Genomic DNA, 16,179 nt, shown 5'->3' with positions numbered 1-16,179 from the left:
ACTATCATCTAATTAATGACCTAATTTGCAAGAACCAAGTTAATACATTTTCTTAGTCACTTATTCACTAACCAAAAACAAGTAACTGACTCAAGTAATAGTAACTGTCAGCCTCAATTTCCTTCTATAAAATGCAGAGAACTGTCTACTGAGATAAATATAGGAAGTAGTTGCTATTATATGGAATTCTAGTCCAATGTCATTTAAGTCCCAGTTCATGCTTAACATCACCAATATTTGGAATTCTTGATATATTGTTCCTATCTGGGCTACTGTTAAAATAGCAAAGATTGGCCCTACTACCCTCTAGATGATGTTTCCAAAACCATACTATAGGGGCAACTGGACAGCTCAGTGGGAAGTCAGGAGTTCTGGGTTCAAATATGACCTCAGATACTTTCTAGCTGTATAACCCAGCCACGCTTAGCCCTCACTGCCCAGCCCTTACTGAGTTCTTCTGCTACTTAGTACTGGTTCTAAGACAGAAGGCAAGAGTTTAAAAAACAAACCAAATAGTATATTCAGAACTTTCTCTTTTTAGTAGAAGCCTAGAACACATGTTACTAGCTGATAGAACTCAAATCTTTTTAAGCAGTCCAGAAAAACCTATACACCATATGAAAAAGCCATCCCAAGTTTATTTTCAACAACAAAAAAAACCCCAACAGAAACACATCAGCAGGTACACAAAACAATAGAATTTCTCCTCAGGTCATACATTCACAAGGCAGAAGCTTAACAATGACAATGCCTTTGGTAATTTTTTTTGTAACAATATCCCTTCACAGTGTAAACAAGTACTGTTGTGTTCTCTTCTCACAGATTCAGGAGGAAAGGAAGGCACAACTTGGCAAAAAGATCATATACAAGAATAATCAGGTATACAACCCAGTTTATACAAATTATTAGCAATTTTGATCCACATTCAGTTTCAGGCCCTTCCACAGTTAAGGGAAGAACTAAATGATTTCCCCTAACCCAAGTCAGGGTCTCCTTTCTTCCTTCCCCCAAGAGTCACTTTATAGCCATGTTTAATCTTTAACTTTACATTTTATTACATGTACAAACCAGATACAAGAGGGACGAAAGTCATCCAGGTTCAGCTGCTCCCACTAATACATCAACTTGTTATTAGTGCATGGGAACAAGCAGTTTCAGTTCAGTGGTCATATTCATAGAAAAATAGATACTACAGCTACAAAGAAAAAAAATGAGGTAGATAAATTAAAGCCTAGACTGCTGGACTCTTCTCTCCCATATCCACAAACCTTCGTCCAATACACATGAATCCTTATTGACCTTGGCTTAAGAGTTAACAGTGAAATGAATGACTGAAAATAGGAATGCTGTTCCCTCCTTTCCAGCCCTCCAAAAGGTAGGCACTGCCTAATTGAATTAAAGTCACCTGAGAGCCCCTTGTTGGGGAGAGGAAGGAGTGCCGGGAGGGGAATCTTCCCTTCAGTGTTTGGTAAAGTTATGAAAGGGGCAAGAGAACCCTGAAGAGCTAGCTTTGGCACTCTTGGGGTGCTAGCTGAATTGTTCTTAAATAAGCAGCAACCAACACACAACATAATTCCTTAGGGACTATGAACAAGTCCAGTAAAGAAAGGCCTTTCCATTTCGATGCAAAGGTTGAAGGAGTCCTCATTCTACAACCTTAGTTTACAAAAACAAAACAAAAGTACATTCAAGAAGTGAGAAAAAACCCACAAGTCTAAATCTAAAAAAGGATGGCAGACCTTCTAACAATTTAACCCGCATAAACAGTAGCCCACGTAAATAGTTGGTTTTTTTCCCCCATTACTGCTCAGGGTTGTCTTCAGTCTCACTTCACTGACAAAACTTATAAGCAGCACCTTTAATGGAGGCAAAACTAATCTTTGGATGTACAATTCCTATAGTCTGGAGAAGACTATATAGTTTAAATAACAAAGCTACTTTGCAAGACCCGCATCTTTCCAAATAGAAAAACTCCTATTCTGTGTTTCTTTTTTTTTGCAAAGCAACAAGATGATTGTAGAGCTGCCCAAAGTATAAAGACAACTACAGTCATTTTGCACATAGACAGGAAAAACAAAAACAAAAAAGCACCCCCTGTAGTTGGGCTGGAATCTCTCTCTCTCTTTTTCTTTTAAAAGTGTCTATTTGCTTCCTTTTTAGCTGACTGCAATCTTGTTTTCTTCTAGGAAGTGAGGGAATTGATGTTTTGGAACACTGTCAGTAGCACTAGCTTTCTCTATAACATCAGAGCTAATCCCAGACTGTGAACCATCTATCTTGGAGACTGGGGCATTATTCATTACAGATCCTCCACCGCTGACAGGAACTGGTAGGGCAGGGATGGGACCACTCTGGATCACAGATATCTCATTAGTCTTCATGGCTAAGCCATTGTTAATCACAGCTGCATACTGGTTCCAAACAGCGGAATCAAGATTCACCGCAGGAGGGACTATATCCTTTGGAAACATCTCAGATACCTTCTTGACATCATTACTCAGCAATGCTATGGTGTTATCAATAGATAATCTCCTTCCACGTCGGGCAGAGTTATTCCACATATGGGTTCCAACATGGACCTAGAAAGAGAAAAGGGACCAAATAAATCTTTAGATGCTCCATAGATGAGGTGGGAAAAATGACAATCAAAATCTCTTGCTGAAACTTAAAAGCATAAAATTCAAGGATTATAAAATTCTCATGACCCATCTAGAAAAAAGTCCTTAAAACTTTGCATACACCCCCACCTCCATCGATGACACACTAGTTTTGACACTGGTAAAGGAGCTGTTCTGGCCAGACCACCTAATTTAAGAACTGGATTATTTGTCTTGCCTACCAGCCTGTGGTCAGGACTTGAGTATCTTTTAATTAGCTTTCCCTCCTCATCTTTCTTTTGATTCCTTTATTTGAACTCACATCACACCTACTTTAAGAAGCTTTTCCAGTCTCCCTCAATGCATGCAAGTGATTTCCTTCTGAGATGATCTCTAGTTTATCTTATATATTGCTCAATTCATAATTATTCACATCCATTATTTTCCTCCTGTTACAGATTTCTAAGCTCTTTGGGGCACCTTTTTTCTAAACCCTTATTTTAGAGCACATAATAAGCTTTATGCAAATGCCTACTGACTTGATTTGACTTTGTTCTTTCCATTCACTTGAATTATTTGAAGCAATTTACCTTCAAATTTCCTTTGGTTGTAAAGGCCCTTCCACAAATGGTACACGCAAAAGGTTTTTCACCAGTATGAGTACGCTCATGGATCTGAAGGGCACTGGCTGATGAGAAGTTCTTCCCACAGGTGGTACAAATGTGCTGTTTGGCAGTGCGACGGGGAGGGGCCACCAACAAGGGTGTCACCCCTGGGGACAAAGCAGGAGGTCCAGAAAATGGATTATTGCTTACAGGACGCTCCCCAGGAGCTTCAGCTTTGATCAAGGCCGGTGGCATTCTGACAAAAGTAGCAGGAATGTTACCTCGACCTAGAGATAAGAAAATCCCACACATCAGACATGCAACTTAAAAAAAAAATCAATAACCACCTGGCTTAGAATACTTCAATGATTTTTTAAAAAGGCTTATTTTGGGGGGTGGGGTGGGGGAGCTGGGGATCTCAGTGGGGATTGAGATCCAGGCCTAGAGATGGGAGGTCCTGGGTTCAAATCTGGCCTCAGACACATCCTAGCTGTGACCCTGGGCAAGTCACTTAACCCCCATTGCCTAGCCCTTATCACTCTTCTGCCTTGGAACCAGTACACAGTATTGATTCCAAGATGGAAGGTAAGGCTTAAAAAAAAAAATGCTTCCCCGCCCCCCAGCAAAATAAAGCCTTTATAAAAAGTATCATCTAATACTTCTAAAACATCTTTGTATAATCACCTCATTTGAAAGCTTCCAATTCTAAGAGGCATTAGACTCTCCATTTTATAAACAAAGAAACTGAACTCCAGATTAAAGTGACCTTCTTTCCCACTAGCACTAAGTAAGCTAACTAAATGAGCTGAAGGAAAAGATTTCATCCTAGGTCTTAGGCCTTTCTCGACTAAGCAAAGAACTCTATTACTCAGGTCTACTGGCCCCAAAATACAGAAATGGGACAGATGAATGGATAGATCTGAAAGTGGAAGATTTCAGTTTTGAAACCACCTAAACAGCAAATAGTGTGTTAAGAATACTAAGTCAAGGAGACTGGAAATAAATTCACCAATATGCCCTTTGTAACCATGGGCAAGTAAGTAACTTCTGATGTGCTTTGATAAAAAGCAGAAATTCTTGGGAACTATATACTAAGCAACTTTCTACCTAGGGTTGGTTGCTGGGGGAAATAAGAGTTATGTTGAAGGTGGGAGGGTAAAAAAAATATATATGTATATATCAACAAATGAAGCCATGTATGGCTATAAAAGTTAAAGCACTATAGAAAAGCTAGCTATAATTCAGTGTTGAGGTAAAAGGTCAAATGATTGCTTTAAGAGAAGTTCATTCCAGATGATTTTTATAACTTAAACATAATTTAAAATGAAATAATTAAATATAAAAATACAATACAGTATAATAAATTAAACAAATTTAAAAATACAAAAATATAATTTAAAACAAAATAAAGGAAAATTAATGTAAAAACTATTCTCAGATCATTAAAAAAAAAAGAAAGCAGCTAAGTGGCTCATTGGATAGTCAGAGCTGGAGAGGAATGGTCCCAAGTTCATATCTGGCCATCTTAAGACACTTCTTACCTATGTGTGACCCTGGGGGCAAGTCACTTGACCCCTACTGTCTAGCCCTTACCATTCTTTTGCCTTGGAAGTGATACTTAGAATGTATCCAAGACTTTAGAAAATAAGGGTTTAAGGAGCAGGCCAAATGTAGCCAGTCTGCCAACCCTCTGATTTAGTTAGAATATCAATCTTTGAATCTTATTAAGTTATTTCCATCAAATGCTATTTTTCTGGGGAAAAAATATCAGGCTTTTTTCTCCCTTTGCAGTAGCAAAAATACCTACCATACTCCCCATTTGCAAAATTTAACCCAGGCTCTTCCTTGATGACCTTTCGGCCAATATTGGCATAAGTTAAATCCAAAGCACCATCACCTTCAGTTTCTGCTGGAGGGTTTTCGGGTCCTTCAGCCTTGTTTCCCATGTCATCGTGATTGGTTAAGCCAGGTGACTTGGACCGAATGCTTTCGGCTTGACTATTTGTTGGAGATAATGCCTGGAAGGATGCCGACTCCGGGCTGCGGCCATTTTGATAATCTTGATCTCCCATTACAGACGAGGAGTCGTTGGTCATGCCATCGCTTTCGGCAGAACTAGACTTCAAGCTACTCTGCCTTTGCAGGCTCAGAGGGGGATTGCCCATCTTCCCTGGGGCCTCCGAGACAATGGTAAATGCCCCAGCCGGCGTTTCTGACTGAGCATCAGGAAATGGAGTAGACGGCTTAGATGAACCACCAGGAACATCTTGGGAATCTAAATCTTCCATATCAACAATGCTCTCGATGGTCTCGTCAATGCAATTGGCAATGGCATCTCCATTTTTCTCACCGATAACAGCCGGATCCATATCGACATGGTCACAGGAATTCTCAGGCATAGGGGTGTTGGGAATCTGGCCACCCATGTGCATTCGGATATGCTGCTGCAGCACAACTGCATTAGTAAATTTCTTTTGGCAAATGGGGCAAGAATGCTGCATTTTTAAAGGAGTGTTGGCTCGGTGAACTCCATAATGAGTCTTAAGATTGCCTTTTGTAGAGAAGGCCCTTCCACAGATCTTGCATTTGAACGGTCTCTCCCCAGTATGAGTGCGATAATGCATTTTCAAGGAGCTTGTACAGCTTAGAACTCGATGACAGATGATGCATTCATTGGGGTCACTGGTAGCCTTATCAATGTTTTCTACCAGTTGCTGTAGCTTTAAAGTCTCTGACCCCTGCTCAGTGGCCCCACTGCCTGGGAAACCACCAATGCTACTACCAGCCTGTGGGGAACTCAAGCTCTGCTCTGTCCCAGATTCATGACTGGCCACACCGGAAGATGTAGAACCCCCTTCACTCTCTGGGGAAGGCCTCGATGGTAGATCACTGGGAAAAGCACCACTAAGTGAGTCTTTGGGGGTCAGAGAAGAGAGACTTTGAGGTAAGCCTAGGGAAGGGGCTCCAGCAGTCAGGGGAGGTTTACTGTCCACAATCAGATTTGACTCATCTAAGGGTATGGCAGTTATTCCACATGACATCCCACTGGCACTTGTCAGGTTATCCAGGTTTTCAGGGACTGGAAGAGGATTCATTTTTATCTGGGGATATTTATCCTTATGGCGCTGGAAGTGAACCTTCAAATTCCCCTTAGTGGTAAAGCGATTGCCACAGATATTGCATTTGTATGGTCTCTCCCCAGTATGGGAACGGAGATGAATTTGCAAGGCACTGTCATTTCCAAACACTTTGCCACAGAACTTGCATTTGTGCTTGAAGAAGGGCTCCTCAGCATTTGGTTTGCTCTCAGACACAGTAATATTGGGAGGTTTCCCCTTCCCTTTTTTGGATGAGTCCAATACAGAAGAAACTGAAGATACTGGAGGGAATGGATTCTGGAAAAGAACTGAACCTGATGACTGAGGTAGTAAAGGATTTGGAAGACGAGACATCGCATTAGGAAGGATTCTGTTTGCATCAGGCTTTAAAGAGAAAGATGGTATCCCAGAGGCCACTGAACCAGCAGTTGGGATGCCTATATTGGCATGAGGTAGTTTGCCTTGTTTTAAGGATTCCAGTGACAGGCTCTGACTTCCAGCCTTCTGTCCAACTAAAGCCAAAGCAGTGGAGAGATGCTGGGACATATGAGTACCCAGTGTTTTCAGAGGGTCAGATCCATGAGACACTGATGGGTGGCCACTGGTGGCCATCATGGTCATCTGCACACGGATCTGCTCTGTGAGCTGGATTTGCTGAAGCTGTTGTTGCTGGAGACTCATTAGCTGTTCCAGAATCATGGGGAAAGTGCTAAAGCCCTGGACTGGTAAAGACACAGCATCAGCACTCCTCTGATTCACAGCTACTTTGGTCCCCCGTAGTGTTTGTAAAGTCACATTAGTGTTAGGAACTTTGCCTTTTGGTAAATAGCTTATCCCGTGGGGTGTAGGAGGAATGGTGGGTTCTGTTTTGAGATAGGTTCCTGTCTCCACACCAGACTTCTCTTTCTTGTCCACAGAACCAGTGCAATTCTTTGAACGACTCTCCTTACTGCTCTGACTTTCCAAACGATCAACTGGAAAACTTTCTGATGGGGCTGAGGTAATTTCTGCAAAGACCTCAGGAGGTGCTGTCCCCTCACTGTCATTCATGATTAAGACGGGTGGATTTTTAGTGCAATTTTTCTTATGTTCCAAGAATTCGGAAAGGCTGAAGAACTCTGCACAGCATTTCTCACAGATATTAGTTTCCTCAGTTCTACATCGTTTAACTCTTCCTTTTATTCCATCTCCATCTCCAGGGCAATTTGGTGGGCCACCTGAGAAAAAGAGGAAAATTTACTACATAGGTAAACCATTATCTTATCTAAATGTAGGGATGAACTTAAGACCAGTGTATGTCAGAATATTAACTTTACTTAGATGTACTTAGACGTTAACTCCACAAATGTTTCAAGAAAAAAAAAGGCATAATAACTGTAGTGGCAAAGAATTGGAAACTGAAATGGTGCCCGCTAACTAGGGAATGGCAGAACAAATTATGGTATACTAGTGTGCTATAAGAAACCATGAGCAGGATGATTTCACAACAATTTTAAAGAATTGACTTTGAAGTGATCAGAATCAAAACATTGTACAAAATACCAGCAATATTGTAGAAAGTTCAACTATGAATGACTTGGCTATTTTCAGCATTGCAGTGATCTAAGACAACTTTAAAAGACTTTAAAAGGTGGATGGAAAATGCTATCCACCACCTCCAAAGAAAGACTGATGAAGACTTGGAATACAGATGGAAGGAAGCACATTTTAAAAAGCTTTTTTTTTGGCCTGTGTTTTCTTTTACAACATGACTAAAATGGAAAATGTTTTGCATATGTATAACCCATATCAAATTGCTTGCCTTCTTAATGAAGGGGGAGGAAAGGGGAAGGACAAAATTCATAACATTTTTTAAAGTTTAATGTTAAAAATTTTAGAAGAAAAAAAAAGTGATGGGCCTGAAATCAGTAAGATCCAAGCTCAAATCTAAACATTAAAATCTTAGATATTGAAGTTTATTGTGAGGATCAAATGAGATATTTTAAAATGTTTATTAGCAGTCCCTGTCACACCATAAGTACTATTATAAATGCTTATTCCTTTTCCTTTCCCATCAGAAGGTAGTAGAATGGTTATAGTGGGAGCCTAAATTCAAGATCCAATGTGGTACATTTAAGTGGGCAGAAACACTGCAGAGCTACTTAAATGGTCAGATTTTTAGGCAATTGGTTATAAAATGAAGTGACATTCAATTTGTCAGTATAGTTATCACTAGTGTTAAAAATATCCATAAATTTGGAATTCTCTAAGGCTTTCATATTCACCCACTAAAAAACAAACAGCCTCTATAAGAGTAAAGTCTGAGTATCACAATAAACTTAGGATTTGACACTTTGAACGCATCATGGAACTTCCAAATTAAAAGTCTGACCTCAAAGACTAGTCTCTCCCAAAATCTTTTCCATATCTAAATAAACTATCCATAAAGACTAGGACATGGAGATATTCTTGGCAGATGATTTAGATGAAAGCATTTAAATATTATCATTGGAGTGTAGGAAACACCATTCATTCTTTTTTAATTGTTTACTTTCTGTCTTAGAATCATTACTAAGTATTGGTTCCAAGGCAGAAGAGTGGTAAGGGCTAGGCAGTGGGGGTTAAGGGACTTGCCCAGGATCACACAGCTAGGAAGTATCTAAGGCCAAATTTGAACCCAGGACCTCCTGTTCTCTAGACCTGGCTCAAACCACTGAGACACCTAGTTGCACCTACATTGTTCCTTTTCCATTTTCTCTCAATAACTATATTTTTATGGTACTATCTTTGAGTGAAGGGATAGTTTTTTTTTTTTAATTTAGGCTCATTGAGTCTATTCTGAAGCAGAATTCAATTCTAAGTAGAAACCATGTTTTCTACTTTTAAAAGAGTCCATCTTAAACATACATTTATTTCACAAAAGCTAGGTGTTTTTTCCTTTCAAAAAGCTATCTTTCAAGGCCCTTCAATTTGTTAAAACCTAGTCACTGTCCCTCTTTTCCCTTTCTTAATACCAACTGTTTTTGTGCCTAGCTTAAACTGTTGCTGTCCTCTCTTGCCTATGAATTCCTCTTTTGATCTTTAAAAAATGCAAGCCATTTAAAAAAAATCCCACTACAGTCCAGAGGATTCTATTGTTAAAAAGGATATTCTGAAACAAAGCACAAGTTTGAATCATGTCACCCCCTTACTCAATAAACTCTAGTGGCTTCCCTAGAACCACCAGGTTCAAATATGAAATCCTGTTTTGAACATTTAAAATACCATAATGTGGTCCTCTTCTACCTAACTCTGGGTACTCCAGTGACAGTGGCTTTTCTTGCTATTCCTCAAGAACTCCCTACTTTCATTGATTGTCCCCCACAAATAGAATAGAATGCTTTTCCTCAAGTCTCAGTAAACTTTCCCTGATCTCTCTTAATTCTAGTGTCTTCTTTCCTTTATTTCCAATTTATCCTGGATATATCATTCCTATTTACCTGTTGTTTCCCAACATTAGAATATTAGCTATTTAAGAAGGACTGTCTTTTGACTTTCTTTACCTTCCCATTGCCTAGGGACATACTAGTTATGTAATAAATTATTTACTGACTGACTGATCCAAGGGATAGCAAGGAGTTTAAAAACTACAAGTGCTAGGGTGAACAAGAGGGAATGGTTCCCCAGTGATTACAATTAAACCAACTAAAACATTCACTACAAGCCTGACTTGACACTCTTTACCCAAGAAACCATTATCAAGTAACATCATACTTGACAGTCTTCAACTTCACCGCAAGGGTTTACTTGTGTACAAAGCAAACCTGTGAAGCATGTCTACATCCAGGACCACCTCTGTCCAAATACTGTAACAGTGTTTGCAAAGTAGCAAGAGGACCTTGGGAGAACAATGTTCATGCACTCGAGTTAACCTCTTTAAAAAAAAAATGATTGTACTTCTACACTCTTTTCCCATCTCTCCACCTCCCCGAATTTCAGGAATGTTATCTCTCAGCATCTAGGTATCCAATAAGTTAGAAGAATGCCGGACACCCAGCAGGGGTTTTAGATTCAATCACTGCCAAATGGATAGAAAATAACCCATTATTGTAGACAGGCCTTCATCCTATACAAAACTAGATAAAATAGCCAAGAACCTAAGGAAACTCTAAACAGTATCTTGATTGAATTTTAACTTATAACTTATCTCCTCATTTGTTTCTATATTAAAAATAAGGAAACTATTGAACAGATTAAGAAAAAACCTTTAACCAGCTCTCCTGAAAATAAAGGCAATTATGTTTTTCTTCCTCATAATTACAAAGCAGAAATCTTCTAAGTGATCAGTATGATAGGTTTCTAGGATAAAGTCCATGCCTTCTTATTAAATTCACACCTTTACTATTTCTAAAAGTGTACAGTTTTGAAATCATTTAGGATTAGAACTAAACTAAAATGTAAAATGAAAGGTTATTCTAGAAGAGCAATGGAGATTTATCAACTTTTAAAGAAACACTTACATTTCAACATTTAGGTTCTCCACTCACTACCCTAAGTGCTACCACTGCAAATAATTCTCTGCTCTGGTTTGGTATTTGCAACCAGAGTTGTTGACATCAGCTCAGTAGTTCTAATCAAGTCACAGAGCCTCAGTTTCTTTCTTTTAAAAAGTTGGTATTTGGATGGCTTACAAATTTCCCTTCTGGTATTATATTGGTTTTTTTTAAAGTCAAATTGTTAAGTATGGGTGAACCAATTATGGGGATACTAGTGGCAATTCCCTTTTTCCCCCTTTGGTATATCAGACCCAAGGCACTTTTCAAAATGGCCTTAAGCACTTTACAAATATCATCTCATATGATCTCCCAACAAAAGTGGTAGACAGTACTTTTTATTCTCATTTTAAAATTGAGGAAACTGAAAGGTTAGGTGACTTGTTCAAGAACAGCTAAGCAACTCAGACTCTTTCATGGGTCAAAGTTTCCTGATATGAGCTTAATGGGAACCTTAAAACATGGACAGTGGAGGGCACTACTAAACTATTAAACTTTCTCCAAAACTGAGGCTGTCAAGATGAGTATTCAAAATGGGAGCCCAATTAAATATTGCTGCCATTTTCACCACAGCAAAAATAGTAAAAAAAAAAAAAAGACACAGAATGTAAAACTTACTATTGCTGAGATATTTTATGCTGGTTTTGCTATTATCCCCCTCCTCTCCCCAAACACATACACTGTGTCAATCTTTGTAAAAAAGATAGTTCTGTTTACAGGAGAGGAAAGAGTTTGGGAAACGGTTTGATGTGTTAAAAAAAAAAAAAGAACCTTGAAGCTGCAGGATTTCTATAACTCAGTCAGCATTTGAAAAAACCAAGCATTGATATATTTCCTACTTGTGCATGGATCTTTCCAAATCTTAGCATCACAATAAAGACCCCTAGCTGATTCTAGCTAAATGTCATGTAATTAAAAACAGTTATTGCTTCATTATGTAAAAAAAGACCAGGACCAGAGGGTGAGCAAGAGAAATGGATACAAACTCCAAATTCAGTTGTGCCTCAGTAAAGTCTCTGAAAGAGAATCTTTCTTAGCATTAAATAAGACCCAAATTCCAACTTTAATATCAAACCACTGGTGTGAGCTAAAACAAAAATGGGAACCCCAACTATGCAGCCAACAGAATTCTAAATGACATCCACTTATGACCTCTGACAAGAGGAAGCAGCTCAAGTTTATAGAAAGAGCTATTCTTTATATGCCTAAACACTGCCATAGCAGCAGTTGTACATACAGTAGGATATCGAATATGAAAGTGAATAAATTCAAAAAAGTGAACATGAAAATTAGTCAGAGAACATTTCTCAGCTTGCTCAAAATGCTATTCTTTGTTGGAGGCAGCACACATTTTGCAATGCAAACATCTTAAATAGTCAGAGCATCCAGTTAAGAAATATGCATGCTTCTTTTCCCTCCTCCCCCCTCACAACCCCATTCTGAAACTTAAACAGAATCTAATCCTATCTCCCCAACATGTTTCCAGTAACTTTTCAAGAACCTTCCTTTAATCTGTAAAATTCACATCTCCAGTAAGTTTATGAGCTAGTACAGAGGCTTAGAGTAAGTCTTTCCTTCTAAAATAATATTTATCATTCTTAAATTTTAGGTAGTCTGTATTTTTGAAAAAGGTATAAATCTCGGACTTTAATGATGGTAATCCAGAATGGCACAATGGGCATTTTAAACCCTTTAGAGAAAATGCTAATTTTTGGTATGTGGCATTATTCCTCTGACCACCTGCTGATTTTTTGATCTGCTAATTGATAGTCCTGTTACCACGACCATTTTCCACCCAAAAATGGCATTGTTTTCAGAGGTGGGTCTCAAATTGCTTTGCAAATTAGGTAGACCCAACCTAAAAGCATATACACCTAGGCCCCTAGCTCAATCAAAAATAACCAGAGAAGAGCATTAATGGTATTTCAAAGTCTTTTGTTCTAGCTACTTCAGCATCACAAGATTTTCTGTGCTGGGTGACTAATGCTTTCAAAACACAGAATTGAGAATTTAAAAATCCTCTAAATTCCAGCTGTAAGAGAAAACCTCTCTCTCTGCAGTAATACAGGCTTTCAAGGCTTTCCCCTCCCACCGCTTCTGATAGCAATCACAAACAGAAGTTGATAGATTTCTGTTATGCTTTCAGGTTGATTCCAAGAAGTTTCTGCCCACTTGCAGGGAAGCTCTCAACTTCATTGCAAAAAAAAAAAAGGAAAAATAGGTCTTCCCTCAAGACTAGTGGGGAGGACCCAAAAACATCTAAACTAGACAAAGCTTGTGAGACCCAGGGCTCAGGAGGGTTCCACAGTTGGGGGGAGGGGAGCAGCGTCAACACCAGATGAGGTTGAAGGATTCCCTAGTTCCACTTTACCCGTAACTACTTCAAAAAGCAAAAGCAAGAAAAGGTGCGAGTTACCTGAGGAAAAATGGGGGCCAAGGGGGTAGGGGGCCGCCAAGGAATGACGGTGAGTGTTGGTGTTTAGATGGACTCTAGATGGCGCCAGAAAGCAGTTCAGTTTCTCACCGGAATGTATTCATATACACAAGTACAAGTTAGCAATTAATGACCCTAAATTAAGTGCAAACTTGCTTTGGATTAACAAAGACCTCCCATCCAAAAGTGCGAACACCTCTCTAGGGTACTTTAAAACAATGGGTCGAAACAGCAGACTGAGCTGGCAAAAGTACTTTTTGAAAGTAGAGTCCAAATTATACTCCCAACTTTTGCTCTGAAATAAGATAAGATACTTTACGCTCCCAGGTAAGTCTTTCTGAGGTGGGAAATTCGAAAAACTTAGCTGCTTCGGTCCCCATCCCCAAATCAAGCGTGCAGCCCCCAACGTTAACCCTTTTGTCTTTGACTGGTCCCTAGAGGCAGCTCTCCAGCAGTGGGCAGCGATTTACATGTGGAATCATCACCTCCGCCCCCCAGCCTAACCGAAGGCACAAAGGAAAAACAGTCATGCATTAAACATGGGATTTATTGCCTTCTGGCCAAATCCAAGCTCCCCCAGTCACCATTAGTCAGACCTCCCCCCCAAACTATACATTTGATTCACCCACCCACCCACATAAACCAGACAACCCGGCATGGTCTAGCAATCGCTTCAGGACTAGGACTAATACTGTTTAAAAGAAAAAAGGAAAAAAAGGGGGTAGGCGGAGGTAAGTTAAGTTAAGGCACTAAATTGCTTTTAAAAAGCATACAACAAAATCCCTCCCGGGAGGAGGGTGTGGCTATTAACTAACTCGTTTTAACAATAACTATTTCAAGAATGATTAATTGGGAACCAATCAAAATTCCAATTCCTCTTTAGATATCAGTGGGCCGGAATTGAAACTTAGGGGCCGAGACCACCTCAATCTTCACCTCCCTCACCCCAAACAGCTGCTTTTCAGCGTCTTAGAAATGAGTTAAGAGGGGACCCCAGAACTCTAGTGGGCCATGTTAACCGCCACACATACCCACAATCAGGCGACAATTTGGCGGCGGGGGATGGGGGGGGGGAGAGAAGGGAGAGGAAAGAATGAAGATAGTGGAGTTTGAATATCTTAAGTCACTTGAAACTGCAGCCAAAAAAACTTTCCACCTCTAATTCCGGGGTTTGGGGTGGCAAATAGGAAAAGGTCGGGAAGGAGGGATTCCACTGCCCCAGGAGGGACGCCTAAAATGAAAAGGCCACCCCCCCACCAAGTTCCCCCACCCCGGCCCCACTCATCCCCTTCCCCTCCTCTACTGACCTCTCCCGTCCCCAACCCGTCCCTAACACATGGTGGAGACCCGGCATCACAGGAGTGGAGCGCCCTCAAAACGTACGTCTTCTCTCAAAAAGCTGAAACCAGTCTGAGTTCATTCTGGGAAAAGTGCGACCTCACGCCACACACAACACCCATTCCCCAACTGCCAGGACCCCATTAGCTCACCGCGGGTTATTTTAGGAAGTCGGAAATCAAAGATGGCTGGAGGTCAGGCTACAAAGGTCCGGGGCAAATGAGATAGCCCGGGGGTGGGGGAGAGGAGAAGGCAATAAGTTGCACCCACACACATATACCGCTCCCCTGGGCCCCAAAGGGAGGGCAAGACCGGTAAGCAGATCCCGCGAGCTCCCAGTGCCCGGGAGAGCGCTGAGGTCAGGGGTTCCGTGACTCTTGCCTCCCGCCCCACCCCACCCCCCTTACCCTGGGTGGAGGTGGGCGACCAGCCCAGAGTAGGTCGCGTGCGCAACAGTTCGTATCCCCCGAGGGATAAACCCCGCCGACCCCAGGTCCAGATAAACTGGGGGAGTAGGGGGAGAGAGGCACAGGGTAGGGGGACAGGGAAGCGCAGAGCCAGAGAACTAGGGCAGCTTCAAAGGTCTCTAGCTCTGAGACAACTTTTTCTAAATCCACCCTAAATTGTTCGGAGCACAGCGACTGCTTCCCCTGTGACCAACAGCTGGGGAGCGGCGCAGAGCAAATTACACGGACAAAGTGTCCGGTTAAAATATTCCTTTTCCCTTAAAAAAAAAAATAGTCCACAGTCCAGGGCGCTAACCCTAGAGCAAAAGAGAAGCCGAAGCTGGGACACCGAGGAGTCGCCAAGCCCTAGCGCGCTCCCAGTCTCAGTCCCCGGCAGTCGATCGAAGTTCTAAAAGGACCCGGAGAAGCCCACTTCCCTTGCCCAATTACCGTGGTCTGCTGCGGCGGCAGCGGGGGTCGTAGCTGAGGAAGCAGCGGCGACCGAAGCGCAGGCTGCTGCATCTGGAAACTGCTGTGGCTCCTCGGAAGAGTTGATGTGCTGGGGTTTCGCCTGCTTGCGTCTCGACATGGTTCGAGCATCGGGAGCAAAATTGTAGCAATTATTTTCCCCTTCACAACAAATTCCTAGAGTTGGGAAATAACCCCCTTCGGCTGGAACGCGCATGTCAGAGTAATTATGATTATCAATAATGCATTGCGATTTATCATGAGCCCTGACAGCTGATTGGCCTGGGTCCAAAAGCTCACAGATTATTTAAATAAGCCCTCATTGATCAGGGTGGGGAGGGGGATTGTGGGTTTTGTAGTCCGACCCCGGAACAGTTCTCTGTGCCTGCGACAAAGGCTTGAGTACCGAGGGAGTTAAGCTAATTAGCATGCATGTTCAGATTGGCTCCCGGGACATAATGAAATTCGAGGGGACCCGTCGTGGTACCCCATGAAAATATACACAAGCATGCAAACATTTGCTTTTCCAAATGAGGACTTAAAGATAGCTCTGTGTCTAGAGCTTTTTTAGTGGCGTCCTTTAATTAATGTTTTGCAAGGGTGAAATTAGCAAAGCTCGGGCCATCAAGTGGATTCTTTCGAGTTCCTTTTTGGAAGGATTTTAAGTTGGGGGCGGGGGAGA

The 16,179-nt window shown here is 41.2% G+C and overlaps 1 protein-coding gene across 2 annotated transcripts; it reads right to left on the bottom strand.

Moving 5' to 3' along the window:
- Nucleotides 1-618: 618 nt before the first annotated feature.
- On the bottom strand, nucleotides 619-15,865 carry SALL4 (spalt like transcription factor 4). 2 transcript variants are annotated; one of them, XM_007475721.3, is made up of 4 exons: nucleotides 15,480-15,865; nucleotides 5,100-7,517; nucleotides 3,188-3,489; nucleotides 619-2,579 (listed from the first exon to the last, which is right to left on the bottom strand). In XM_007475721.3, exons 1-4 carry the CDS (start codon nucleotides 15,712-15,714, stop codon nucleotides 2,157-2,159), a joined length of 3,378 nt encoding a protein of 1,125 aa, XP_007475783.2. In that variant the 5' UTR covers nucleotides 15,715-15,865; the 3' UTR covers nucleotides 619-2,156. The 2 variants fall into 2 exon arrangements, with proteins under 2 accessions (XP_007475783.2, XP_007475782.2); XM_007475720.3 differs by having other exon boundaries at nucleotides 5,010-7,517; nucleotides 15,480-15,838.
- Between the last annotated feature and the right edge of the window lie 314 nt (nucleotides 15,866-16,179).

This window comes from Monodelphis domestica, chromosome 1 (assembly GCF_027887165.1).
Source record: "Monodelphis domestica isolate mMonDom1 chromosome 1, mMonDom1.pri, whole genome shotgun sequence".
NCBI lineage: Eukaryota > Metazoa > Chordata > Mammalia > Didelphimorphia > Didelphidae > Monodelphis > Monodelphis domestica.
The sequence above is the reverse complement of the archived record's forward strand: the minus strand, read 5'-3'. Positions and strand labels throughout refer to the sequence as shown.

Bases quoted from the DNA above. Each gene is read 5' to 3' on its own strand.
- SALL4 (XM_007475720.3), bottom strand. From the start codon at position 15,714: ATGCGCGTTCCAGCCGAAGGGGGTTATTTCCCAACTCTAGGAATTTGT. The intron at 7,518-15,479 runs GTAATTGGGCAA...TCTTTTTCTCAG, and splicing joins TGCCGCCGCAGCAGACCACG to GTGGCCCACCAAATTGCCCT. The intron at 3,490-5,009 runs GTAGGTATTTTT...TCTTATCTCTAG, and splicing joins TTTTGCAAATGGGGAGTATG to GTCGAGGTAACATTCCTGCT.